Below are 27,190 nucleotides of genomic sequence, written 5' to 3' on the forward strand. Positions count from 1 at the left end.
ATGGCCCATTAACAGGTGATACCTCCTGAAGGGTGGGTCATGAGAAAGATAAAGATGATTGCCCCAGCTGGTTTAAAGCTGGCCCATTAGCAGATAATGTGTGCCAGGAGATCAGGGTCACTGCCACACCCAGTTTTAAACAATGGCCCATTAACAGGAGATATCTCCTGGAGGGAGGATGGGCTGTGGAAAGATAAAAATGATTGCCCAGCTGGTTTAAAGATGGCCCATTAGCAGATAATGTGTGCCAGGAGATCAGGGTCACTGCCACACCCAGCTGCAACAGATGGGGACAGAATACACACTGCTGGGCACATCCTGTACTGCAGCCCAAGACAGGGTGACATCCTTGGCTGCAGAGGGTGACATCCCTGGCTGCCCCTGTGGCTGCACTGGCTGGGCTGGGCAGGGCAGAGCCTCTCCATGCTCTGGCTCTGCTCCTGGCATTTCCCAGCTCTGCTCCAAAGGAAGCTGTCCCTGCCCCGTTTTCCAGGCTGGCTCAACACTGCTGGGGGAGGAGAAGAGCCTTTTCTTGGCAAACTTCTTTTTAGCCACTCTTGTTTTAAGTCTCAGCATCTGCATACGCAGTGTTCTCTCAGTGCTGGCTGCATGGTACAAAAATAGTTTCTGTACAGACTCTCCAGCCTTGCTCAGAGCTGATCCCCAGAATTGGCAGTTTCTGGCACTTTCTGAGGTGCTGGTCAAGGTGAGCCCCTCTCAGGCACAGCCCAGCAGCTCTTTCTCTGCAGGCCTAGCTGCTCCATTACCCTGCCAGCCTTGGCTCTGCCCTGGGGGTGTCTCTGGAGCAGGGCTGGGAGCAGCAGTGAACCCCCCCTCTGGGAAAGGGGTGCTGCTTGGGGGAACCCAGCCTGCTTTGCCACTTTGCTTTTTCAGCTCTGGTTTCTGGAACTCTGTGTTCCAGTGGGAATTCAACATCCTTGACACGAGGAGGGAATTGTCTCCTTTTGCATAAAGCTTGTGTTTTTCATGAATGACTGACTTTCACTTGCCTGTTTCTGGAAGGGAAGGCAGCAGCTCGGGGTGATCCCTCTGTGCCACTCATGGCTTTTCCCAGAGCTGCCCCCGTGTCCCCCTGCCCAGGGAAGCTGCTGGGGCTGAGGCAGGGGCTGTGCCTGGGGGCTCTGCAGGATGCAGGGCTGGGCAGACACCTCCTGTAACCCCAGGACACTGGCAGGGGAATCAGGATCACAGCAGGGATTGGGTTGGAACTTTCCAGGCCATCTCAAGGTTCAGTCCCAGCTGCCTCTTGGCTACCTGCCCCAAGTTTCATGGGGGGAGGCTCCCCCCACCTCCTGCTCCAGCCTAAAATCCAGGCTTCATTTCTCTGCTCTCAAAACGTCTGAGGAATGCAAAAGGCTTTCAGACCTACAGAGTCACTGACAGACCTGGCTGCTTGGGCTGTCCTGAAGATATATTGTGACCCCTTGTCCCCTGAACCTTCCTGTGCCATTGAGCTAGCTGGAGCCATGCTGGGAGCTGTGTCTGAGAGCAGTTTCCTCAGGGTAAAATGCGGGATATTTCCAGTTTCAGTGCCTTGGCTGAAGCCTGTGCCCAACCCTGGCATGGCACAGACCAGGTTAAAGGATCCTCTCCTGGTTTTCCCCCTCCTGGGTGCCTTTGGGGTTGTCTGTGGTGCTGAGCAGTAGAGCAGAATGTTGGTGATTAATGCAGCTGGAAGCTCCAATGCAACAGTGCTGGGAAATGAATTTCAGGGGGATGGAATGTATTGGTGGTGATGTTACAGCTCGCTTCTGATTCCACTCTTTATTTATTTACTCAGCTCACAGTGCCCTGAAAAGGTGTCTTTGCTGATGCCTGGGCAGCTTTCCAGGCCATTAAAAAACTGCTCAGCTCGAATGACAGAGCTGGGAGCTGAGCCTCATCCCCAGCCCTTAAACAATTAACCTGAGATGAAATCAAGCTGGTCCATGCCAGAACCTTCCCCTTGCCTCTGCTGCTCCTGGGGGTGAGGAGCCCCAGCAGCTTCCTCTGCCCAGCCCCACTGCTCCAGGCTCTCCTCGGCTCCCACAGTTGTCCTTTCTTGCATGGAACATTCCAAAAATTGCCGAACCCTCACTCTGCCAGTGCTGTGTTCCAGTGCTTAGTTCTCCCTCCCTGTTCTGGAAGTTTTTTTCTGGCACAGGTGCCAGAGCAGCTGTGGCTGTCCCTGGATCCCTGGCAGTGCCTAAGGCCAGGTTGGACAGGGCTTGGAGCAACCTGGGACAGTGGAAGGTGTCCTTGCCATGGCAGGGATGGAACAAGATGGGATTTAATATCCTTTCCAACCCAAACCAGTCTGGGATTCCATGATTTGGGTTTGTTTGGCTTTAACTCCTGTTGACCCTTGCTGGAGCTCAGGAGCTTGCCCAGTGCCTGCACAAGGGATAAACTGGGATAAATTGGGCTCTGCTGGGTCTGCACCCTCTGCTTCTGGGCAAAAATCTTCCCTTGCTTTTAAGAAAGCTCTTGAATGCCTGGGATTGTGAGAAGAGAGCTGGCACCAGAGCACAAGAGATGTTTCCTGGGCAGACTTAATATAGATGAAATCATGGTTGGTTTTTCCTGCCCTGCATGGAAGCTGGGCAGTGTCCAGCCCTTCTGTTGGTTTGTACCTACCAATTTCACCTGGAGTTTTCCATGCTGAGGCTGAGTTATTGAAAAACAGTAAATCCCCAGCCAAACCAGTGCATTGCTTTTTCATTGTTATGGCAACACAGATGAAGAGGAATAAAGCAGAATCCTGGTGCTTGCTGGAAAAGGTCCCCACGAGTCAGTGGCAGTTGCCTCAAGTCCATTAGCAGCACCTCCGGAGCCAGCTGGCACTTGGAATGGGAAGAGCAGGGCTGCCTTGCCAACATTTGCTGCAAGTTTATAATCTTTGTCCTTTATTTTCCTCCCAGGATCCCCGGAGCAAACACAAATTTAAAATCCACACGTACTCCAGCCCCACCTTCTGTGACCACTGCGGGTCCTTGCTGTACGGGCTCATTCACCAGGGGATGAAGTGTGACAGTAAGTGACACTCAGTGATGGGAGATGGCTCTGGCTGCAGCACCAGGGGCTCAGCACCCCCTGGGGGGTTCAGGCACCTCAGGATCCTGGGCTAGAGCCAAGAGCCTGTGCCCTGTGCCAGCAGTGTGGAGCTGCAGGGCTCTGAGGGGCACCAGGGGGCACCTCCTCACCCGCTGGGGGGACTCCCCATGGCTGCTGCAGGGAGAGGGGAGGGAATGGGATTGGGCTGGGGGGAACCTTCCTACATCCCTCTGCAACAGCATCCCTCCACATCCCTGTGTACAACATCCCCACATCCCTGTGTGCAACATCCCCACATCCCTGTACAACATCCCCACATCCCTGTGTGCAACATCCCCACATCCCTGTACAACATCCCCACATACCTGTGTGCAACATCCCCACATCCCCACATCCCCATATCCCTACATCCCTGTACAGCATCCCAACATCCCTGTACAGCATCCCCACATCCCTGTGTACAGCATCCCCACATCCCTGTGTGCAACTTCCCCATATCCTCATATCGCCACATTCCTGTGTGCAACATCCCTACATCCCTGTACAGCATCCCCACATCCCTGTACAGCATCCCCACATCCCTATGTGCAGCATCCCCACATCCCTGTACAGCATCCCCACATCCCTGTACAACATCCCCAAATTCCTGTACAGCATCCCCACATCCCTGTGTGCAGCATCCCCACATCCCTGTGCAACATCCTCACATCCCTGTACAGCATTCCCTCATCCCTGTAAGCATCCCCACATGCCCCAGGGCAGCAGCACCGCCCCATTTCCCCACTGCTGCATCATGCTCCCAAACTCCCCCACAGCAGCACCCCCAAAGAGGCATCCCCTGCAGCATCCTTGCTGCCCTGCACCCCCTCCATCCTCCCTCCATCCCTCCATCCTCCCTCCATCCCTCCATCCCTCCATCCCTCCCCGCAGCCCCAGCCCGCAGCGCTGGCTCCGAGTGACACCCTGTGGCCGTGGCCACGCGTTGCCACCGCATCTCCCGGCGCTGCCGGCAGGGGAATTGCAGCTCAGGGAGGAGAACTGGGCGGGTGGAAGCAGAGGGAAGGGATGGAACCGGTGATTTTCCGAGTTAATCCTGTATGTTCCTATTTAAGGGGACTGGGACATGCAGCATGTGCTCCCTACTTAGTGATGGGGAAGCTTGGCTGTCTGGGAACAGCACATTCCTTAGAACCTCGGGAATCCTGCCAGGGGGAAGTGAGCTGATTTGGAATGTAAATACATATACAAGTATCTTTATATATAGATAGATATTTGTGCCTCTCTGTGTCTATACAGATGCACAGGTAATTTTTAATGCCCCTTTTTGGCTCCAGCTGAGCACCCAGCGTTGCACCCTGGGGGTGATGGAGGAGAATTTTAATGAGTCAGCAGAACTCCAGCAGTCCAACAAGGGCCTGGAGCCCTGGGGTGTGTCAGGCAGTGGGTTCCTGCTCCGGGCTCTGCAGTCTCAGCTGCCCGTGCAGATCCCTTTGCTGTGTTTATCCCGGTTTAAAAGCAGGGCAGGCAGGCAGGGCAGGCTGTCCCCGTGCCCCCTGCCTGCGGTGCCAGGGTGCTGATGTCCCCTCGTGTCCCCAGCCTGCATGATGAACGTGCACAAGCGCTGCGTGATGAACGTGCCCAGCCTGTGCGGGACGGACCACACGGAGCGCCGGGGCCGCATCTACATCCGCGCCGACATCGACAGGGACGTGCTCACCGTCGTAGGTACGTGTGTGCCAGGGCTGCTGGCACTGCCCAGGGAGCAGCACAGGGCTTTGAGCCTGCCTGGGGATCCAGTGCCCCGCGTTTGGATGGCACTTCCAGTCACTTTTCAAAGCGGTTTTTTGAATGATGGAAGGTTTCAGCATCTGCCAGACCCCAATAAGGGTGTGGTGTGTGGCAGGGAACAGGATTATCCCATCTCCAGAGGCTTTTGCAGATTTGGAGTTCCCAGAGGATAATTCTTCCCCCATGCGCTGTGAGCACCTCACCAAACACTGTTCTTGTAAAGCCTCCTGTCCCCAGCACGGGGACACCAGCCCAGGATGTGGCTCTGGGGGCTGGTGGCGCAGTGCCAGCGGGATCAGGGGCAGGGATTGCTGTCTGTGGCACTCCCTGTGGGTTTGTGTGCTGCAGGCTGGGTTGGGAAGGAGCTCCTGCCCACACGGGGTGACCAGGCAGCTCCAGGGGTGGCGGCTCCGCAGGGGCGGCCGAGCTGTCGTGGTTATTCCCAGATGAGTCAAAGGCAGGGTGTGAAATGCCCCCCGTGTGCCCTGAGTGGGCAGGGACCCCGGGCTGGGACACCCATGGCAACACCGGATCCTTCTCCCTCATCCCCCGCCTGCCCCGGGCCGGCTCTCCTGCCACAATCTGCCTCCCCACATCCTGTCACCTCAGCAAGCTGTGACTTCCCCAGGGCTGGTGGCTGTGGGATGGGGTTGGCTCTGTGGGAGCCCATGGTGCTCCTCACCACTTGTCCCCCGGGGAGAGCCAGCAGGAACGTTCTCAGAAAAAACAGCAAGTTGTTGAAAATGTTAATGAAAAACTGGAAAAAGTTGTGGAGGACTTTATAATTTATTTTTTGTTGTGTTTGTCCTTAAAGGAGAGCCTCAGTGAAGCAGGCAGAGCTCTGTTTGCAGAAGTCCTGCTTCCTAGCACCTTCCTGAAGGCTGGACTTGGCGACCTTGGAGGTCTTGTCAAGCCCTAAAGATGCTGTGATTCCCTCCAGCCTCCATCAGATGCCAGTGGGGTGCAGGTCTCACCCTCCTGCTGGCACCCCAGGCTCCCTGGTGCTGTATTCCTGCTCCAGAGGCAGGGGAGGAGCCCCCAGTCTGGTTCTGTGCAGCTGGATTTTCATTTCTTCAGCTGGCTTTGAAAGGCTGTTTTATTTCTGGCCCGTTCTGGAGGTGTTGGTGCAAACGTGTCAGCTGTTGGCTTTTCCAGAAAGGAAGGGAAGCGTGCTGAGCTCTCCAGGAGTGGGAGTGCTTTGGGAGAGGAGGGATGGGCACTGGGGAGCCCAGATGGCCCCCAGAGCACAAGTGGGCACCCAGCCCTTGGCAGATGGAGCCACCCAACACTGTGCTGGCACTGCTGAGGGAGCACCTGGAGCCCTGGGGCAGCTCTGGGAGCTCACAACAGGGACACTGGAGCATGGCCAGGGAAGGGAACAGGGCTGGGAAAGGGCAAGAGAATTCCTGAGGGAGCTGGGAAAGGGCTGGAGAATCCCTGGGTGAGCTGGGGAAGGGGCTCAGCCTGGAGAAAAGGGAGATCAGGGAGGACCTTGTGGCTCTGCACAACTCCCTGATAGGAAGGGACAGCCAGGGGGGATTTGGGATCTGCTCCCAGGGAACAGGGACAGGAGGAGAGGTAATGGCCTCAGGATGGGCCAGGGGAGGCTCAGGGTGAGTTTTGGGAGAATTTCCTTCTGGAAAGGGCTGGCACAGCTGCCCAGGGCAGAGATGGAGTCTCCATCCCTTTAGGGATTTCAAAGCTAGGGGGATGTGGCACTTGGGGCAGCTGTGGCCTTGGCAGTGCTGGAGGAACAGCTGGACTGGATAGGCTAGGAGGAATTTCCTGACCTGCAGGACCCCTGGGCTGTGCTGGGGGGGCACATGGGGTACAATGGGGAGAGCTGCTGTGCTAGGGGGCAGTGCCAGGCTGACAGATTGCAGCTGGGAAATGCTCTTTCCAGGTTTTCTGCAGGAATTCCCGTGCAGGGTGGGCAGGATTTCTGTGGAGGACAGGAGGATGGAGGGGGCTGGATGAATGGAGCAGCCCCCGAGTGCTGCCCGGGGTGAGCCCAGCTTTGGTCCTGCTGCTGTCTCAGCAGCTGAGGGAGCCTCATCCAGGAATTCCTGGAGCATCCCAGAAGAGCGGGCAGGGCAGGGCTGGTGCCTGCAGGCGGCAGCACGGGCACGGCCAACTTGGATTTTCCTCTCCGGCTGACAAATGGAGCAGGGCTTTGCTGTATGCTCCTCAGCTCTGTGCTATTCCCTCCTCTTGCTCTGATGTTTTTCCCTTCTCTTTGTAAAGCCAATCTTTCTTCCCCATGGAAAGCACAGATTTTCACAGAATCTTTGAGTCCTGGAGTGGTTTGGATTGGAAGGGACCTTAAAATTAATTTCTGAAGCTCGTGGGCTTGGGTGCTTTTGACTTTTGTGCCATCCAACCTGGCTTTGGATGTTTCCAGGGATCCAGGGGCAGCCACAGCTGCTCTGAGCACCCTGTGCCAGGGCCTGCCCACCCTCCCAGAGAAGGATTCCTTCCCAATATTTGGAATGTGGGATGTGTCTGAGGCCCTGGTGCAGGAGACACACCCAGGGCATTGCCTGGCTGGTGTGGGACAGCAGCAAATGCACCTTGCACTGTCCTGCTCTGGGCTTTGATCAAGTGTCTTAGTGGGAAAAGGCTGTAGATAAGTAGGAAGTCACAGCAAATGAATGTGTATTGAGGCATTGCTCAGCTCTGCTTTGTAACAGCAAAGCTCCAGTGCAGATTATGCTGAGCCTGTCATATTTAGGGCCATGAATATCTGAGGCTGGGAAATGAGGGCTGGGAGGATGTGAAGGCTGCTCCAGGCTGTGTGCAGGGCTCTGTGCTCGGCTCCCCTCCAGAGCCAGCTCTGCCCTCCACCTTCCTGTGGGAGCTGTGTCTGTGCTGTGCCAGAGCATCCCACTGCTCCTGAGCTCCCCTCAGGGAGTGCTGGGGTGAAGGGACAAGGGCTGAGGGACAGAGTTTCAGAGGGATGAAGAGGCAGAGCTGCAGGGTTTGTGCTCTGGGGTCAGGGTGTGTGTGGAGTTGAGAGTGCCCTGTGCTCCTGCATGTCCTTCCTTCCTTCCTTCCTTCCTTCCTTCCTTCCCTCCCTCCCTCCCTCCCTCCCTCCCTTCCTTCCCTCCCTTCCTCCCTCCCCACCTGATGAGGGAAAACAGTGACCAAAACTGAAACCAATTATGCTGATTAGATAAATGAGCTGGAAGTGTGTTAATTAATAATCACCAGGCCAGGCAGGTGCAGCCATAACGAGTCCTGTGCCTTTTCCATTGTATGAGCATATGCAAATTTATTCTTACCAGAGCAATAATTAAATGTTTTAACTCACGAGGGTGTTCTGAGTGCTGGGATGGAGCTGCTCCTGCCCAGGGATGTTGGTGCTGCTTCAGCTCAGCCTGAGAGCCCTCTCCAAAATCCCACCCCAGAGCTGTGGCATAGAGGGCCAGGAGAGGTGATGGGCTGGGATGATGGGGTGCAGCTCTGACCTGCAGGGACCCAGGCTTTGGAAGGGTTTTTTGTAGATCTATAGAATCCTGGAATGTTTCTTTTTAAAGACGTTGCCTTGGGCAGGAACACCTTCCATTAGACCAGGCTGCTCCAAGTCCCTGAACCCTTCCAGGCTGTGACTGTGCCATTGTTTTTGCTTTGGAGGGCAGTGGGAAGCAGAACTCCCTGCTCTGGCCAGGCTCTGTGGTGCTGTGTGCTCAGAGAGGAGGGGCAGATGTGGCAGCCCATGGAGAGCAGGGCAGCAGTGCCTTCATTGCAGTTTTTTTTAATTCCCCAACAAAGGGAGCCCCGTGTGGCAGATTTAGGAAATCACTTGCTGGGGTTTGTTTACCCAGTGTATGAATTTTGCCTTTCCTTGAAAGCCTGGGGGCTGGGGCAGGGCCTTGCCCTGCTCTCAGAGGCACAGTGAGCTCCTGGCCATGACCCTGTGCTCCCTCCTGGCAGCCTGCTGCTGCTGCTGCCCACGTTTCCATGGGACATGTGGGTGTCTCTTCCCAAATTCCTCAGTTATGGCTGCCAGAGTAATTCAGGGATGTTGTCTGAACTGTTATTGAGAAGCTGTTGCAAACTTTGCAGAATAAATTATGCAGATATCATGCACCCAGCCCTGGCCCTGCAAGGCAGAGTGGTGGCATCTCCTTCCCATGGCAGTGGAGCAGTGTCCCCAGTGTCCCCAGTGCCACAGGAATTATGTGGAGGAGGAGGAGGGCACTGCCAGCACTGCCCCTGAACCCCCCACTCCAGAGATGTCCAGGACTTGCCAGCATCTCATCCTGACCATGGCCTGAGCCCACAGTGGCATCTCCTTGGCCACACTTGGTACCCAGAGTGATTTAGGACTTGCTTTAAATGGGATCATAATATTCTTACTCATCACTGTTAATAATGATGTTACTGCTTCTTAATGATGCACAAAACTGTCAGGATATGAGGGATATAAAACTATTTTACATCAAGTTTAACTGTCAAATAAATGCCATCAATGTTGGCGAGGAGCTCATCTCCCCTGCCGTGAGGTATCGCTGCTGCGCCGCTCCAGGTTTTTATTTTTCTTTCCCTTAATTGTTGATTTCTGCTTGAAAAGTCAGGAAGTTTCTTAAGGTCAAGCAGAAGCATTTTGGTTTTTTTAAATGAATAGATAAAATTATTTCCATTAATGAAATTTGGAGGTCTGCACGCTGAGATAATAACATGAAGTAATCAAATCTCATGCTTCAGGGCATAAACTGATTAACTGCGAGGGCAGGAACGACTTCTCCTGTTCCTCAAAGAAGCCAAGGGCAGCTGATAAACAACAGAGGGCTGTTCATGAGGCTCCAGGGGATGCTGGGACAGTGAGAAACAGAGCAGAGTCAGGGCTGGCTCTGTGTGACATCATGGCGTGGCGTGACATCATTCTGTGATGTGACATCATGCTGAGGATAATGGATGGATGGATGGATGGATGGATGGATGGATGGATGGATGGATGGATGGATGGATGGATGGATGGATGGATGGATGGGACAGCCAGCATTTCCCAGCAGCCTCACACCTCTGCCTGTCTCACAAGCTCCTGATCCCTGTGTGCACACCTGGGGAGGGGGCTCTGCTCAGGGCTCCTTTCCAAACAGTTTTTCCCCAGATTATGGCTTGGCTCCATCCTGACCCATCATTCTTCCCATCTCTGCTATCTGTGCTCAGCCTGAGGGGAAGCTGAGCTCCTTCTGGCAGACAGACCCTCTTGGACTTAATCTGGCCAAAGAGACTCAGCTCAGGCTGGCTGTGTTTCATTTGTCCAAGCTGCAATCCAATTAGAAGCAGCTGAGTCACCTCAGGTTTGCTCTTCCCGCTCTGCTGCTGCTTCCCGGAGGACATGCTGGCCCCAGAGCTGGATGATGCTGCCCAGGGCCAGGGATGGTGCCCTGTGGCATCCCCCAGCCCCAGGGCCACTGCCTGGGGTGCCCTTGGGTTCCTGCTGCCACCCCACACTCCTCAAGGAAAGCTCCATCCCAAGCCCCCTGCAATCAGTGCAGTTCTGCTTCCCAAGGGGCAAGAGGAAACAAATCAGCTTTAAACTGCTTAAAACCGAGAGCAAACAACAAATCAGCCTGTCAGAAAGTAAAAATAATCTCCTGAGTCGACCCTGCAGCCTCCCCCATCCACGAGAGCCGCGTTTGCTCGGCGTTAATTATGTCGTTCCTCATGTAATGCCCATGTCTGCACAGATCCAGTTTAATTCTGCTTTTAATCACTATTTTCACACTTACTCTTGGCACGCAGGGAAGTTGTCAGTTGTTGGGTATTTTTATAGCTGGAATACTGAATTTAATCCTTTTTCTCTTTCCCAGTAAGAGATGCTAAAAACCTAGTTCCTATGGACCCTAATGGCTTGTCAGATCCCTACGTGAAGCTTAAACTAATCCCTGACCCCAAAAACGAAAGCAAACAGAAGACCAAAACTATCAAGTGCTCCCTGAATCCTGAGTGGAATGAGACATTTAAATTGTAAGTACAAAGGAAAATGTTTAAATCTGTAACGTGAATTTTCTCACTACCAAGAATTAATGTGACTTTATTTGCTCTGATTTAATTATTCAGAGGCATTGAGCTGAATCAACTGAGAAATTATTCTTTTTGTTCTGTGACACAGCAGCACTCAAACCTCTGCCCTGACCCTGCTCAGAGCAGAGTGTGGCAGGGCAGGAACTCTGTGAATTGGATGGGCCTTGGAAATTCAATACTGGGGACCTCAGCAGGGGCTGGGGAGCATCCCTTCCCTTTGCAGCCATGTGGAGCAGGGGGGACACAGTGGTGTGGGGACAGCTGGAGGATAAAACCACCCCTGGTCCCTTCCTGTCTTGCAGCCAGCTGAAGGAGGCAGACAAAGACAGGCGGTTGTCAGTGGAGATCTGGGACTGGGATCTGACCAGCAGGAATGATTTCATGGGCTCCCTGTCCTTTGGCATCTCCGAGCTGCAGAAGTCTGGCGTGGATGGATGGTGAGATGTTTCTGTGCTATCAACACTGTGCACACAAAGCTGCCCGGGCAGTGTGGCAGCCTGGCCAGCTCTGCTCCAGCCCCTGTGCCAGCTGCTCCACCTCTGGGTGCTGAGGGTCACTGGTGCCATGGAGGGGGGTGTCTGTGGCACCCAGGGGTGCCAGGGCACTGTCTGAGTGCCCAGCAGGGACTGGCTTGGTGTCACCTCCTCCACAGCCTCAGGCTGGGGTCTTGGGGGTGTTCCTTCCTAGGGCACAGCCAGGTGCCCAGGGCTGCTTTGCCTGAAGGGCTTGGGGAGGAGCTGGCACTGCCAGGCATTTTCCAGCATTTTCTGCTTGGATCCCCTCCGTTTCTGTGCTGGAGAGACACCGTGGGTGCCAGGGGACCCCTCTGAGCTGTGACTGCTGGCTGAGCACATGGGGGGCACTGCTCAGAATAAGGGGAGCTCCCACGTGTGTAATTACCAGGTGTGTAATTACCAGGTGTGTAATTACAGCTGCTCATTAGCACCAAGCCATGAGCACAGTGGGTCTGGTTTTTCCCTGGTTTTCCCCCTGAGAGCTGTGTTACCTGTCCATGGCCAGTGTAATAATTGAACAGGCATGGTAAATGTCTTTTGGAAACCAAACCCTGGCTGTAATTAAGCTGAGTGGATACCCCAGACTGGTTTTTTCTACCATGGAAACTGGACATGTCTCCCTGAGAGCAGAGAATGGAGAGGAGAAGGAGGAATTAGGAGGGTTGGGTGCCCACACTGTGGCACTCTGTGCTCCCTGTGCTCTCCCTGTCCCCACTGAGCTGGGCACAGTGTGTGGCATGGTGGCACTGTGCCCCTCACCTGCCAGCCCTGCTGGGGACAGGGGGAGCTGTCCCTCCCTTCCCCAATTCCCAGTCACCTGTGAGGGTGTGTGAGTGCCACTGCCAGCTCCTGACACAGCCCAAAGCCTGAGCACTTCCCAGCCTTTTAAAAATCATGTCAGTGGAGATCTAAGTAGTTTTCCTTGTCACAGTACTGGCTGGGGTAAAGTGGAGGAGAAGGAGCTCTGATCCATATTTCATATCTAAACAAGTGCAGTTAATGGGGAAAACAAGCTTGAAGGCAGAGGCTGTGCTGTGCACACAGGGCTTTGTTCTGGAGCAGCCTCTGGGATAACACCCGGCCAGGATCCACCCTGGGGCTGTGCAGGGTGAAACTGCCGGGATCTGAGTGGCACTTCCATGATTTCTGATAATTGCTGTATAATAATTTTCTGCTCCTTTGGAGGAGCATCCTGTCTGTGTGCTGGGGTTGGCAGTGCCAGCCCAGCTCTGGCACATGCCACATGCTGTCCTCATGGGGCAGCTGTTGGAAGGGGGTTTGCCCATGCCTGTGCCCGTGGCTGTCACAGAAACACGAGTTTGTCTGAGGGTTTGGGGTCAGGGCTGGCTTGGAAGTGACCCCAGTGCTCTGTGTGCCCAGCACAGCAGGCAGTGCAGGCATTCCCTGGGCTGGGGGCACCCCAGGACAGTCAGGGACCCAGAAATGTCCCTGCAGCCACTGAAGGGCAGGGGCTTGCTGAGGGGGATGGTTTGGGGGCTCTCCTGACCTGGGGAAGGGTCCCCTGGGTGCTGGTACAGCTGGGACAGAGCTGTGCTGGAGCAGAGGTGAGGTCTTGCCTCCCTGCAGCCGCTGACCTGTGTTGTCTGTCCCTCTGTCCCCCTGTCCCTCTGTCCCTCTGTCCCTCCAGGTTCAAGCTGCTCAGCCAGGAGGAGGGCGAGTATTTCAACGTCCCGGTGCCTCCCGAGGGAGAGGAAGGAAATGAGGAACTGAGGCAGAAATTTGAGGTTAATTTTTTTTTTTTTTTTTTTTTGACTCTCAGGGGTTTTCCTCACTGCCTGCCTGCCCTGTGCAAGGGACTTTCCCTGCCAGCCCTTCCCTGGGCCAGGGTCCAGCTGCCCAGAGAGGCTCCAAGGAGAAATGTCCATTTACTACTTAATAAACCATGGAAGTTCTTGATGAATGATTGATCCAGACGCTGCTGAATTAGCAGAAATTTGCCATTTTTCAGTGTAGCTGAAGTCTCCACAGAGCCCTGGGAATGAGTGTGGTGCATCTGGAGACTCACATGCAATGAGCCATAAGAAATAAGAGTTGCCCTTATGGTTCCCAGCATGAACTCTGTAATTGTAGCAGAGACTGCAGGGTTAGCTCCTGTTCTCATTTCTTTTTTATCTTTTTTAATCTTATTTATACACAACTTTCCTGAATACCCAAGGAAAGACAGTTCTAATACAACAGTTGGCTACAACCAATTTTTGGCTGCACAAAGAACTAACAACTGGCTTTTATTGTATTTCATGGTGTCCCAGTGGTGTTAGAATGGTCAGGGCAGTCGGATGATGAGCTGGCTCCAGATCAGAAATCATTGTCCAGAGGTGCCAGGGCACATCTGTCCCTCACCTTGCTGTGTACCTGTGCAGGGAATCCCTCTACCAGCAGGGAATCCCCTTCCAGCTGAGTGCCAGACAAGGAATCCCCTTCCAGCTGAGGTGGCCAGGCAGGGAATCCCCTTCCAGCTGAGGTGTCCCAAATAGGGAATCCTCTTCCAGCTGAGGTGTCCCAAACAGGGAATCCCCTTCCAGTTGAGGTATCCCAAACAGGGAATCCTCTTCCAGCTGAGGTGTCCAGACATGGAATCCCCTTCCAGCTGAGGTGTCCCAAACAGGGAATCCTCTTCCAGCTGAGGTGTCCAGACATGGAATCCCCTTCCAGCTGAGGTGTCCCAGCAGAGAATCCCCTTCCAGCAGGGCCATGGCTGCTGGTGCTGGGAGTGAGGATGAGTGTGCTGGAGCCCAGAACATTCCAGGCAGAGCCATGGTCACACCAGTGGTGTGTGAGTGAAAATCCCAGAGACCATTCCTTAGGTTTGCAGTGCAGGAGCTGTTCAGGTGCTGCAGATGACCTTGAATGGGGAATTCTGCAGCCTGCAGAACCTTGAGAGAAGCAATTAGCACAGCAAAGGCTGGAGATTGCCCGTGGGGGGCTGTCTGGGGGGGCTGCCAGCAGCAGGCAGATTGAACCACAGGGATCGGGGTAATGGAATTTCACACTCGGCTGAGCTCGGCACAGGCCCCACACGGCCACACTCTGCTGGAAATTAAAAGGGAATAAATTGTGAGAGGGATTTACAGGAGGATCAGCACATCACAGCCCTGGCCTGGGGAGGAGGTGCTGGCACTGCTGGGGGCTGGGGTTTAAAAATGGGGTTTGGCAGGGTCCTCCTTGGTGGCTTCCTCTGTGATTCCCTCCAGTCTCAGATACAATTCCAGAATATCTCAAGTATGTGGGATGGACCACAGGGCAGTAATGGATGAAGATCTGGATAAACAGCCCCATGTTTTACTTGCATATATTTATATTCCCCCCTCTTTTTCTGGTGAAGTAAGAAACAGGAGCCAGTTTTTGCCCCAGAAGAGCTTCATTAGGCCTCTTTCCCAGGCTGCTGTGTCCTGCAGGTGTGGGAACAGGGAACAGCAGAGGCAGAGGTGATTCCCAGTTGCTCTGGCAGGATAATTGGGAAGCAGCTGAGCAGTGCCATGTGCCAGGGTGACTTCTCCAGTGCCTTTCTTGGGGCTGTCCCCATCACGCCCGTGGAAAAGGCTCCCAAAGCTCAGGGTGCGTTTTGAGCTGGGATTCTGGGAGCACCCACTGGGTTTATAATGCCCATTCTCCCTGCTGTTCTCAGTCGTGCTTTCTGTTCCTCTCTGCCCCATCTCCACCTTTGCAGAGAGCCAAGATTGGAACTGGCTCCAAGGCTGCAGATGAGAAGACAAGAAATGCCATTTCCAAACTGGACAACAACGGCAGCCGGGACCGGATGAAGCTCTCGGATTTCAACTTCCTGATGGTGCTGGGGAAAGGGAGCTTTGGGAAGGTGAGCTTCCCCCTGGAACACCAGAGACCACCACAAAATCCATCCTTTTGGGCAGCAGGGGATGAGCTGTGTCTTCAAAGCTCTTTTTTATTTGGTTGGGCAGTTGATTCTTCTTCTCTAATCATTACAAATATATGGGAACATTTTAATTAACTTCCCAGACCGGTTGAGAGCAGTAACAGAATTTAATTCTCCTGGTAATTATGTGACTTGGAGCCTTCATTTTTCTTGGGGTCTCGCCAACTCTCTTGGTTTCCATTCAGGATCCCGGTGCTCCAGGGCACGCTGGGGCTCTGCAGGAGGTGGGTGCAGTGTTTGCTGCTGTGATGGCTCCACTCTCATTAGTGAATTGCCTTAATTGCAGGGAATATTGCTGTGCCTGCAGGCTCATTCCTCGGGCAGGCAGTGGAGATGAGGAGGGTGTGCAGGCATGAGCACAGGGGTGCTGCAGGAGCCTCCCTTCCCTCCCAGCCTTCTGCTGCCATTGGAGCTTTGGGAGGTCCCAGCTCCTCTGTGGGTGTTGCTCCGTCTCCAAAGGAGGAGAGCTCTGGGATTCATGGCAGCATTTGTGCCAGGCAGGGAACGAGGAGGTCCTGACGATCCCCAGCCCCCAGAGCATCAGCCCTGAACTCAGTGGTGTCCCAGGTTGGCATCCTGGGCTGCAGGAGAGCCCCATGCTGCTGTCACTCAGAGATGTCCCCTGCCCCTCCCTCCCAGCTCCTCATCCCTCCCAAACCAGTGCCTGGCATCTGGAGGCGCCGCGGCTGAGCCGTGTCCCCGCCGCCTTCTTCCATTCCATTTGAGAAACATTAGCAAACTCCTCAGTCGGCTCTGCCTTATGTAAGGGAATGTGTGACAGAAACTGTTCCCTGGAACAGAATGTTATAAATATGCTAATTAGCGCTAATTAAAACAGCACGTTGGTTTCTCCGGGTGGATGCAGCCTCGCCCTCACGTGTGCCTGCGCTTCCCCAGGCATCCCTGCTGCCATGGGGACACCCAGGTGCCACTGTCCCTGCCCCCTGTGCCTCCAGAGGTGCCAGATGTTCGCCAGGAGCCCGGCAGAGGTGCCTGGAGCAGGAGAACAGCCCGGCTCCCCAGCCCCTGGTGTGCCCAGCTGCTGGTTCTGTCCATGACATTGCCATCCCTCTCCAAGGCTGGCACCGTGTCCTTCCCTCTCCAGGGCTGGCACCTGCTTCTGTGCCTGGCTGCCTGCTGCCAGTCTCCCTCCTGCCAGTCCCAGAGCTCTTGGACTACAATCACACTGTTTTAGTGAGCCTCTGTCTGTCTCCATTAACCCTTTGGCATCAGGACCTCAGATTTATTGCTCAGTATTTGGCTCTCTCCACCCTCGTCTCTCCAGGGTCAGGAGTGCCAATGTGCTGGCCTCGGTGGAGTTTGACAAACTTGCTTTCTCTGTGTTCAGAATATCTCCAGTTCTTATGCTGGAGCATTCCCAAACAAACACTCTATATTACAGGAATAAATCAAGTTAAATATCAGCTTCTTTTTCCTGCACCAATAAAAAGTTAAAAAAGAATGCAATCTGCTTCCCAGCGAGCGCGCTGGCAGATGGAGATCCCCCGAGCCAGGCAGCCAGGTTTGGGGGGTGGAAAATGGATCTGCCTTGGAAAAGAGAGGCTTGGGGGTGTGTGGTCCTAGCTGGCCATGTTCAGCCCCAGGACACAGATGCCCCTGGCACCCTGGGGTCCCCATGGGCTGCCCAGGACTGTGGCTGGTGGCAGCTGCATGGGGCTGGCACAGGCAGGGAGATGCTCCTATGGGGGGAGGCAGCCCTTGGCACAGCCCACCCTGGGTTTGCTTTGCTGTATTATAAATAGAGGAAAGTGGAATTAGGTGGCTTGCTCATGTTTTTGCAGCTAATCAATCTGTCATGCTCTGGAGCTGCCAGGCTTTTTGGGGTTTGTATTGTTTTGCTGAGCAGGGCGGTGCCTTTGGCTGCTGCAGGTCTGGGTTCCAGTGAATTGAGGGAATTCTGCTGGGCTGTTGTGGCCTTCAAGCTGTGCAGTGCTCTGCTCTGGGTGTGAAATGTGGCAGGAGGGCAGGGCATGGTGAGCCTGTGTCCCTGCTCCTCTGTCACCCATCCCCATCCTGGCCTCTGGGCTGGAGGCTGTTTGCATCTTTGGGGTCTGAACACCTTCAGACATCAGGAGGAATTTCTTCCTGGAAAAGGTGGTTAGGCACTAGAAAGGGCTGCCTAAGGAGGTTTGGAGTCCCCGTCTCTGGAGGTGTCCAAGGAAGGGCTGGATGTGGCACTCACAGGGTTGGGGACAAGGTGGGGATTTGGCACAGATTGGTCACGATCATCTTGGAGGTCTTTTCCAAACAAAAGGATTCTGGGATTCTGGAACACAGGAGAGGGGAATCCATCTCAGATGAGCCTCAGGAGTGCAGCAGGGGGGGGTTTCCAGCCTGCCCTCCCAGGCACACACTTCACTCCTGGCCATTCCCTGTGTGTTCCCCAGCTGGATCTCAGCAGCTGGAACCTCCTCTTGCCTTCCCCACTCCAGGAGAATGGCTGGCTCAGCTCAGGGCTGCCCTGTCACTGGAAGCTGCTTTGTGACCCATTCACAGCCATGGATGGCCTCGAGCAGTTTTTGCATTTTTGGGGTAACCCAGCCAACCTCTGCACTGCAGAGTGGGGTGGGAGCCACGTCCTCAGCAAGGTCCCTCCAGGGCAGAAGGATGCCAGGTTCAGGTGCTCCTGCTTTAGTTAACTTTCCTCTGGCAGGACTGTGGATGGCAAGGCAGGTCTGTATATAAATGGTATTGTATACAATGCTCTTACACTCAGGTAACAGGTTCAATTTTCCCTCAAAATAAGTTCCTGTAATGGTTACTTCTTTTCCACCAATTTTGAGCAGCCAAAGTCCTTCTGCTTTTATCACCTAAAAACGAGCTCTAGTTTTAGCACCTGTGCATGGTGCCTTGTAAAGCTCAGCTTGTGTAAAATGGTGAGAAATGGAGGCAGTGAACCAAACCAGCTTCATTTGGGCAGAGCCACAAGGGAGGGCAGAGGTGCAGACAGCATGAGGCAGCTGTGTATGCTGCCCTGGCACAGAAATGGGGAATGCCAGGGGTGGGAAGAGACCTTAAAGGTCACCCTGTACCACCCTGGCTTCCCCTGGTCCCACAGCCCTGCTGTCCATGGTCCCACACATTCCCCTGGTCCCACAGCCCTGCTGTCCATGGTCCCACACATTCCCCTGGTCCCACAGCCCTGCTGTCCATGGTCCCACACATTCCCCATGTCCCACAGCCCTGCTGTCCATGGTCCCACACATTCCCCATGTCCCACAGCCCTGCTGTCCATGGTCCCACACATTCCCCATGTCCCACAGCCCTGCTGTCCCTCGTGCAGGTGATGCTGGCAGAGAGGAAGGGCACGGACGAGCTCTATGCTGTGAAGATCCTGAAGAAGGATGTGGTTATCCAGGATGATGATGTGGAGTGCACCATGGTGGAAAAGCGAGTCCTGGCTCTCTCAGGGAAGCCTCCCTTCCTGACCCAGCTCCACTCCTGCTTCCAGACCATGGTAAGGGCTGGTGCCACAGCTGGTGCCCACCCAGGGCGTGGTGGGCTGGGGACCCTGAGCACTGGGAGCCTGACACTTGGCAGAATGGATTGGAATGGTGTCCAAGGGTTGGACACTGGGCTTGGAGCAGCCTGGGTTGGTGGAAGGTGTCCCTGCCCATGGCAGGGGTGGAACTGGGTGAGCCTTAAAGTCCCTTCCAACCCAAACCACACCAGGATTTTGTTTTCTCTGTACATCACTGCCTGGCCAAAGCAATTGTGTATTCTCTGCCTTGGCAGCCTCACACCTTCTCCAGTTCACTGGCAAAAGTGCCTCCAGGACCAAAATGTGAGTGTGTGACATGAAGTGTAATGCACCAGAGCTGCAGCCTGAGATGTGCTCAGCAGGGATCTGCTGGTGGCATTAGAGGTGATTTCCCAGCCCACAATATCCCTTGTGCTTCAAGAGCAAAGTGCTGCACTTTTTCCCAGAACTCATTCCTCTGATCAAAGCCCTGAGCAAAGGGAGAAACCTAATCCAAAGTGCAGGAAATCCACTTTTCCATGGGTGCATGATTGGGTTTGTGTGAGTCAGGAGTGGAGAGGGGGACAGGGCACCTTTAACACAATCCCTGCCTGGCCCTTGAGCAGCCTGTGAATGAGAATGTCCAGGTGCACGTCAGTGGGAATCAGCAGAGCCCTTTAGAACCATAACAATGCTTTCCAGGAGGATTACATTTTAATATTATCCCAGAAATTTCATTTACCAAACACATTGAGTGTATTTAAAGCCCGTGGCCCTGCTTTGCAGCACAGCAATCAGGATGTGGCAGGAGCAGCTCTTTCACACAGCATCTCCCTGGCATCTGGAGTGAGTCACCGCCAGATTATTCCTGGCAGACCTGTAGTAGCTTAATAGTAATCGTATTTGTAATGTAATCAAAATGTATAGCAGGGTGTATTATCAAAGGCTGGCACAAAGCACTTTGATTTCTGGGAGCACAGTCCAGAGCACAATTCTCCACCAGGGCTGTTGGCTCAGCGGCTTTGGGAGACAGAAAAGCCCTAAATCTGTGCTTTAAGGAAAAAGGGGAGATGAGCAAGGAGAGAGCTCCTGCCTGGGGCTGGAGGGTGAGAAGTGCCTGTGCTGGGGGATCTGGGGAGCTCTGAAAGGTCCCAGGTCTCTGGGATAGGGTGAGCTGGGGGTCCCTGGGTGTCCCCAGGTGAGCCCTGCATTGGCTGTGACCTCTGGGGCACAGAAGCCACAGCCACACTGAGGTGGTAAATCACAGAATCACTGAGATGATAAATCACAGAGTCACTGAGATGATACTTCACAGAATACTGGAGTGGTTTGGGTTGGAAGGGACCTTGAAGGTCATTCATGGGCAGGGACTATTTCCACTAGCCCAGGTGCTCCAAGCCCTGTCCAGCCTGGCTTTAGACACTTCCAGGGATCCAGGGACAGCCACAGCAGCTCTGGGCACCCTGTGCCAAGCTAGCCCACCCTCCCAGGGAAGGATTTCTCCCTGATATCCAGTGAGGTGTGGATGGGGAGCGTGGCTGGTGCCCCTCTTGTTGGGCAGGGGATGGAGCAGTTAATTAGCAGGGCACTGAAAGGAGCCCTGGGAGTGTCACCCCAGGGCAGGGGGAGTGTCCCCAGCTCTGTGCCAGGCTCTGCAGTGCAATTCCATCTCTGTGCTGTGCTGCTGCTCTGTGAGTTTGGGTCATCCAGACTTGGCCAGAGCCATCCTTGATGGCACTGCCAGGAGCCAGGCCAGCTCTCAGTGCTCATCCTTTGGTGGCACTGACAGCTCTCTGTGCCCATCCCTTGGTGGTACTGACAGCTCTCAGTGCCCGTCCTTTGGTGGCACTGACAGCTCTCAGTGCTCATCCCTTGGTGGCACTGACAGCTCTCTGTGCCCATCCCTTGGTGGCACTCTCAGCTCTCTGTGCCCATCCCTTGGTGGCACTCATAGCTCTCAGTGCCCGTCCTTTGGTGGCACTGACAGCTCTCAGTGCTCATCCCGTGGTGGCACTCTCAGATCTCTGTGCCCATCCCTTGGTGGCACTCACAGCTCTCTGTGTCCATTCCTCCTGCCTGTGGGCAGCCCATCCATCTGCCTGCTTTAATCACAGCACTGCTCCCCCTGGAGCACCAGCTCTCCTTGCCCACCCAAACGAGGAGAGCTCAGCTCCTGCTTTCTGAGCTCAGCTGGCTCTGGCTGTTTCAAGAGCCCATCTCTTTAATATTCTTCCTCCCAGAAGCACACTGATATATTTAGGAGGCAGCTGCAGCCGAGCCCGGCGCTGCCGTGCCTGTCACGGGCTGCCTGCCGTGGTGTGGCTGCTCAAGGTGACATTGCTGCACGTGGCCAGCCCTGCTAGGGCTGTCCTTCACACAGGGGGTGCTCCCCAATCCCCAGCAGCTGAAAAGCCAAATTCCCCTCTCCATCCCATCAGTGCCACGTGTTTTACACAGCCCCAGTGCCCCTGTGCTGCTGTGTTTGATCCCCTGGGGCTGCTCCACGGCTGGGGGGGCTCTGCTAGGGCAGCAGCTGCTGACACCAGCTCCTCTGGGGGGGCATTGCCAGGCTGGGCAGTGCTGATGGCTGCTGAACCCCAGTTTTGTGGCTGGGCAGTGCCCATGGGTGCTGAACCCCAGTTTTCCCCCAGCCCTGGTTGTGGCAATGCTCCAGCTGCATCTCTTGTGGCTCCCTGTCCTTCCTCTCTGAAAAGCAGGGCAAAGCTTAGCTAAGGAGGAAATGAGCAATGGGAATTTTTTTATTATTATTATGTAATGCTGCCAACCTGCAGCTCCTGCAGTGCTCCAGCCTCTGTGTCCTTCCTTTCTTCTGTGGGTGGCATGGGGCAGCCTAGGGGTGTCACTGGAGGCCAATGTCACTGCAGGCCCTTGTCCCCTGTCCCTCTCCAGCTCTCCTGGAGCCCCTGTGGGCACTGGAAGGAGCTCTGAGCTCTCCCTGGAGCCTTCTCTTGTCCAGGGGAACATTTCCAGCTCTCCCAAGCTGGTTCCAGCCCTGGAGCATCTGCATGGGCTCCTCTGGACTCCCTTAACCCCCTGTGGCCATGGCCAGAGTGACCCCTCAGAGCAGGCTGGAAGGAGGGAGGAGAGGGGTGCAGCCCCCCCTGCCTCCTCAGCTTCACCAGGGGTCCCCTGCAGACCTGTGCACCCCCACAGAGGGTCACACACCCTCCTGGGAGTGTCACACACCCTCCTGGGGGTGTCACACACCTGGGAGTGTCACACACACCCTCCTGGGAATGTCACAGACCCTCCTGGCAGTGGCACACCCCCTCCTGGTGTTTGGTCCCCACGGGAGCTGCTCGTGTCCCTGTGCATCCTTGACTGAAGCCTGGGGAAATGCCAGCAAGGACCTGCTCTAGAAATGGCTTCTGTCAAGAAATGTATTCCTGGGAAAGGCAAAACTTCTGCTTTAGGGATTCCTCCACTTGCCTTCTCCAGTGGATCTGTGTGCAGAGGGGCAGAGTCCAGCCCTGAGCATTCCCAAGGAATTTCTGTTTATGGCTCTGCATGAACAGGAGCCCTGCAGCCCCTGGGGAGGACAGGGATGATGAGTGTATTTCCCTGGAATTACAGACTGGAGCTGCCAGTCACCTTGGTTCCTGTTTCTGACCCCTGCAGATTCCCTGCTCTGATAATCCTGTTGCTAATTGCTTGGGTTTATTTTTTTTCCCCTTCAGGATCGCTTGTATTTTGTGATGGAATATGTGAATGGTGGGGACTTGATGTACCAGATCCAGCAGGTTGGGAGGTTCAAGGAGCCCCACGCTGTGTAAGTGCAGTGGTTTGGCACTGTGGGGTGGGGATGGGATCTGCCTGTGCCATGGGGCTGGACACAGAGTGCAAGGCACAGACTTTGCAGAGGCAGAAATCAGCAATGGGAAGGTGCAGAAGAACTCTTTGCCATTTTGAGGAAGCTGGTGCCTCCACCTCACCCTTGGGGTACATTGTACTTGTAAGTAATTGTGCTAAACAGATGAATTTGGGTGCATAAAGGCACAAGGCAGGGAGGTCTAGAGGTTCCCTGGGAGGCACCAGGGCTCTGCTCTGCCTGGTCCTTCCCCAGGGGATGAGAGGGATGTTGGGTTTTGGCTCCTCTGGCAGGGTGGCCACCCCAAGAGTTAACTGGGGGTTTTGGCTCCTGTTCCTTGAGAGCTGGACAGAGCAGGATGTGTTCCTGAAAGCCTCCAGGTGCTCACATAAAACCCACAAACACTGAGCCTGGTGGGCTGAACCAGGGTCGTGTCTCTGGCAGAGTCCCCTGAGACCCCAAATATTCCCAAGAGGCAGTGCTGGTCCCACAGTGCCTGTGGCTCTGGGATGACTTTCCCAGCCTCACTGCCAGTGTGAGGAGCAGCCCTGCATCCAGCTCTTGCTTAATTTGTGTAAGCAGAGCTGACAGCCCCCAGCAGCCTGGTGGCATCACTGCCTGGGTGAGCTCAGGCTGCCTCAGGCCATCCTCCTGTGATCCTGCTCTGGAGTTTCTCTGCCTTGTCCTCTGCTCACATCTGCCTGGTGCCTTTCCTTCGCTGCCATCTGATCAGGAAGGTTTTCATTTATCCCCTGTAATTGCCAGGCTTCCTTTTGAACCTCCTCTTCCAGGTTCTACGCAGCAGAAATTGCCATCGGGCTCTTCTTCCTGCAGAGCAAAGGCATCATTTACAGGTAGGTGAGCAGCTTCCTCCTCCTCCTCCTCCCTGCCTTCCCCTGAGCTCCACCAGAGCTGCTCTGGGGGTCCCACCCTGCCCCCAGCCCCCTGCCCATGCCATGGATGGGGTTTGGCACTGCCCACAGGCAGAGTAGCAGGATCCTTAGGGTTGGAAAATTGTGGGATCACTGAGTGCCTGTGGGATTGATCATTGAATGCCTATGGGATCACTGAGTTCCTATGGGATCACTAAGTGCCTGTGGGATCACTGAGGACCTATGGGATCCCTGAGTTCCTGTGGGATCATTGAGTTCCTGTGGGATCCCTGAGCCCAGCCATGGACACGGGATGTGTCCCAAAAGGGAGCTGGGACCTGCAGGGTGCCCCTGATTTGCAGGTTCCTGCTTTCCCCTGATTCATGGGAAGGCAGCTGTGGTTCTCTCCTGCCCCTGTCCCATGTGTTCCTCTCCACACAACACAAATACTCCCTGGCAGCTGGAGCAGCTCCAAGCCCCAAATTTGGCTGCAGGGCCCTGCTCTCTTCCATTGCCACTGGGTCAGCACTTGCCTGTGGCTTGTTCTGAGCTTGCAGTGCCACTCTGTCACTTCTGCTTCAGCCACCCAGGCTTCTCTGCCATTCCCAATCTGAGCCCAGCACCCAGAGGTGGCTGGGGCACTGCCATGTGCAGGGCCAGGCTCACAGGCAGCTGGTTTAGCTCTGGAACCAGCACTCACTGCTCTTCCCTGCTTGGGAGGGTTCCCAGAGCATCCTAATGAGTGTCAGATGCCATTAAGGGCTCTGCAAAGGGAGATGCCAACAGTGCTGCTGGAGCCAGGAGATGCTAAAGATGAAAGAAGTGGAACAAACTTGACATGAGGGCTGTTTTTTGCCGTCAGCTGCTATGGAGAGATTCTAGGTCTGTTGGTCCCCAGTGGCTCTGCTTCCTTCCTTCCTCCCAATCCCAATCCCAGCTCGTGTCCGTCTGCCTTTGGCCTGTCAGGGTTCTGAGCACTGATGTGATGATTAGAAAATACAGTCTTAAATCCAGCAAGAATGTATAAACTGCACCCAAATACTCAGGGTTTACTACAGAAATGTCCTTGAAGCTGGAGCATCCAGCTCTGGAGTGGATCTGGGGATCAGTGCTTGGATCCACTTCTACAGATGGTGCAAAGGAGCAGAGCTCCCGGGGGCTGGGTTCCCCTAGCAGGTGTTCTGGGGCTGAGGATCATGGGGGAGACACAGCTGGTTTGTATTTCAGGGGAGCAGGGCACAGGTGAGACAGGGACTTGTGCTGAGTAGCTGCTTCTCCTTCCCAAGAGCTCTGAGTACACTTTGATTTTCACAGGAGCAAAAGAAAAAAATCAATTCAATCCTTCTCCTGCCAGATGAGTGTTTTCCATCACACACTTCAAAGGGCTGTGCCCAGCACAGCATTCTTCTGGGTTAGAAGTAAAATCAACACTCCATCCTGACAGATCTCTGACTCATTTTCACTCATTTCCCCAAACATTATCCTACAAAGGGTCTGGGTGTGAGACAGGCTCAGGGAGACCCTCTGTGTGCTGTGTCACAGCTCTGCTCTCGCCCTGCAGGGACCTGAAGCTGGACAATGTGATGCTGGACAGCGAGGGGCACATAAAGATTGCTGACTTTGGCATGTGCAAGGAGAACATCTGGGATGGGGTGACCACCAAGACCTTCTGTGGCACTCCGGACTACATCGCGCCCGAGGTACAGACACAGCTTCCTGAGGGTCCCTGCAGCCTCCTGCTCCTGCCCCAGCCTCACCTGCCCTTGGGCTCCTCCAGCTGAGCCAGGGGCACCCAGGGATTCTCCATCAGCCTGCAGAGCTCACACCCTCAGCACTGTCCATCCCCACATCCCCCTAAGGGATCAGGGGTGCTGGACCTGCCGCCCTGTTGTGCTGTGTCCTGTTTCCACCTCAAGAGCAGCACAACACTGCTCTCCCTGCAGTGCTTTCCCTCTCTGGAGTTTTTCCCAACTCCATCCTGCTGGCAGCTCTGTGCCTGTTCTCTCCTTGGAATGCTCAGACCCATGCCAGGTTGTTCCTCACTCGCTCCCTTGCTCCTGGAAATGACAAACTCAGGAGCTCAGCTCTGCCCCTCACTGTGTGTGATGGAAGCTTCCAGCACAATGTGACCAGTGAGAAACAGGCAATTATCAGTGGGTAAGATTTTCATGTGCAGTGGAAATCCTTAGATCTCTCCAGGTCATGTTTGCATGAGGGGCGTGGGTCTGATGGGGAGAGCTCCCCATCCATGGCTCTGGATCCCCACAAAATGACTTTGCATTTAGTTATTGCTGATGTGATAGAGTCACACAGGACACTTACAGGAAGTGCTCTATGAGCACAGTTTAGTGCCAGACTTGTGAAATTCAGAGGAGGAATGATTCTCAAATGTCTGTTCCCTTCAGTTAAAAGTATCCCTCTAAACTCTTGTCACTCTGCTGAATTTGCAATGATGAAGTTAATATTTATTCATTTAAATATTTTAGAGAAAGAGATTCTTTTTGCTAGGACATCAGTGTGTGCTAACCCACATTGTGGTTGCTGCACCCACTGAGGTTTCCCATTCTTGGATCCAATGTGTGTTCCAGGATTAATTCTGGTGGCTGGTGCAGGGCTTGTCACTGTGGGTGATTAATGCTCCTTCAAAGCAGGACAAATGACTAGTTCTCATGTGCTTTCCCAAGTGTTTTCACTTTAACTCTTACTTTCTTCTCCTTGCTCTGTGTCTGCTCCTCCAGGGAGCTGCAGTGTGCTCAGGCCAAAGTGGCTCCAGGGTGGAACTGTCCTGTGATTTGCTTGACCCATTTCTGGGCTTTTTTCTATTCCAAGCAGAGCTGTGTGTGCAGGTGACAGGGACAGCCTGAGAACAGCCCCATGTGTGATTCCCTCTGAGTAAAGCTGCTGCTCACCTGGTGGGCAGTGTCACCTGCTGGCCTGTGACCTTCCCAAACCAGGAGTGGGGGGCTGCACAGGACAGGGCATTTCTCTAAAGCTCTTTCCTTTTCCTTCATGGTGTGAACTGTTCACACCTGAATCCCCCAGGGTAAAGAGCCAAGGGAAAGGACTCAGGGTGTGCCAGGGGAGGGGTGTCAGTACTGGAATGTGTCCCAGGGGGTAACTCTGGCCTCATGCAGCTGGGGATGGCTGTGCCCTGTGCCCAGCTCTGGCTGGGGGTATAATGCTGCTGCTGCTGCTGCTGTTTTTGCAGATTATTGCTTACCAGCCCTATGGGAAGTCCGTGGATTGGTGGGCATTTGGAGTCCTGCTCTATGAGATGTTGGCTGGCCAGGTAATTGAGATTTAATGATTAAACCCTCTGGGCTGGGTCATGTTCCATTGTGAGCACAGTCTGCCCTGGGGTTTGCCCTTGAGCTGGGGGTGACACTGGGGGCACAGCCCCAGGGACTGCAGTGACAGGACTCAAGTGTCACTGTGTGGGTGACATGGCCAAGGAGCACAGCAGCACACAGGAGCTCTGAGATGCAGGATCTGGAGCTGAGGGTGCTCTTCTCCAGGCCCCATTTGAGGGAGAAGATGAAGATGAGCTCTTCCAGTCCATCATGGAGCACAACGTCGCCTACCCCAAGTCCATGTCCAAGGAGGCAGTGGCCATCTGCAAAGGGGTAAGGGCTGGGCTGGGTCCTGTGCTGGCCTGGGGGGCTGTGGGGAGGGAGAGGCTGCACTCCTGGGGGCTCCCAGCTCATC

General features: G+C 54.6%; 1 protein-coding gene across 2 annotated transcripts in view; it reads left to right on the plus strand.

Annotated features, from left to right (window-relative positions):
• The window catches only part of PRKCB (protein kinase C beta), an 86,796-nt gene that overhangs the window by 40,937 nt on the left and 18,669 nt on the right, over nt 1-27,190 (plus strand). For both annotated transcript variants that reach the window (XM_079321252.1, XM_079321251.1), the window contains exons 4-15: nt 2,922-3,033; nt 4,651-4,779; nt 10,662-10,818; nt 11,178-11,312; nt 13,039-13,135; nt 15,079-15,225; nt 18,608-18,781; nt 22,483-22,574; nt 23,405-23,467; nt 25,047-25,185; nt 26,694-26,774; nt 27,001-27,108. In XM_079321252.1, coding sequence (XP_079177378.1) covers nt 2,922-3,033; nt 4,651-4,779; nt 10,662-10,818; nt 11,178-11,312; nt 13,039-13,135; nt 15,079-15,225; nt 18,608-18,781; nt 22,483-22,574; nt 23,405-23,467; nt 25,047-25,185; nt 26,694-26,774; nt 27,001-27,108 — 1,434 coding nt within the window. The remainder of the gene's footprint in view (nt 1-2,921; nt 3,034-4,650; nt 4,780-10,661; nt 10,819-11,177; nt 11,313-13,038; nt 13,136-15,078; nt 15,226-18,607; nt 18,782-22,482; nt 22,575-23,404; nt 23,468-25,046; nt 25,186-26,693; nt 26,775-27,000; nt 27,109-27,190) is intronic.

This window comes from Erithacus rubecula, assembly GCF_903797595.1.
Source record: "Erithacus rubecula genome assembly, chromosome: 17".
In the NCBI taxonomy this organism is placed as follows: domain Eukaryota; kingdom Metazoa; phylum Chordata; class Aves; order Passeriformes; family Muscicapidae; genus Erithacus; species Erithacus rubecula.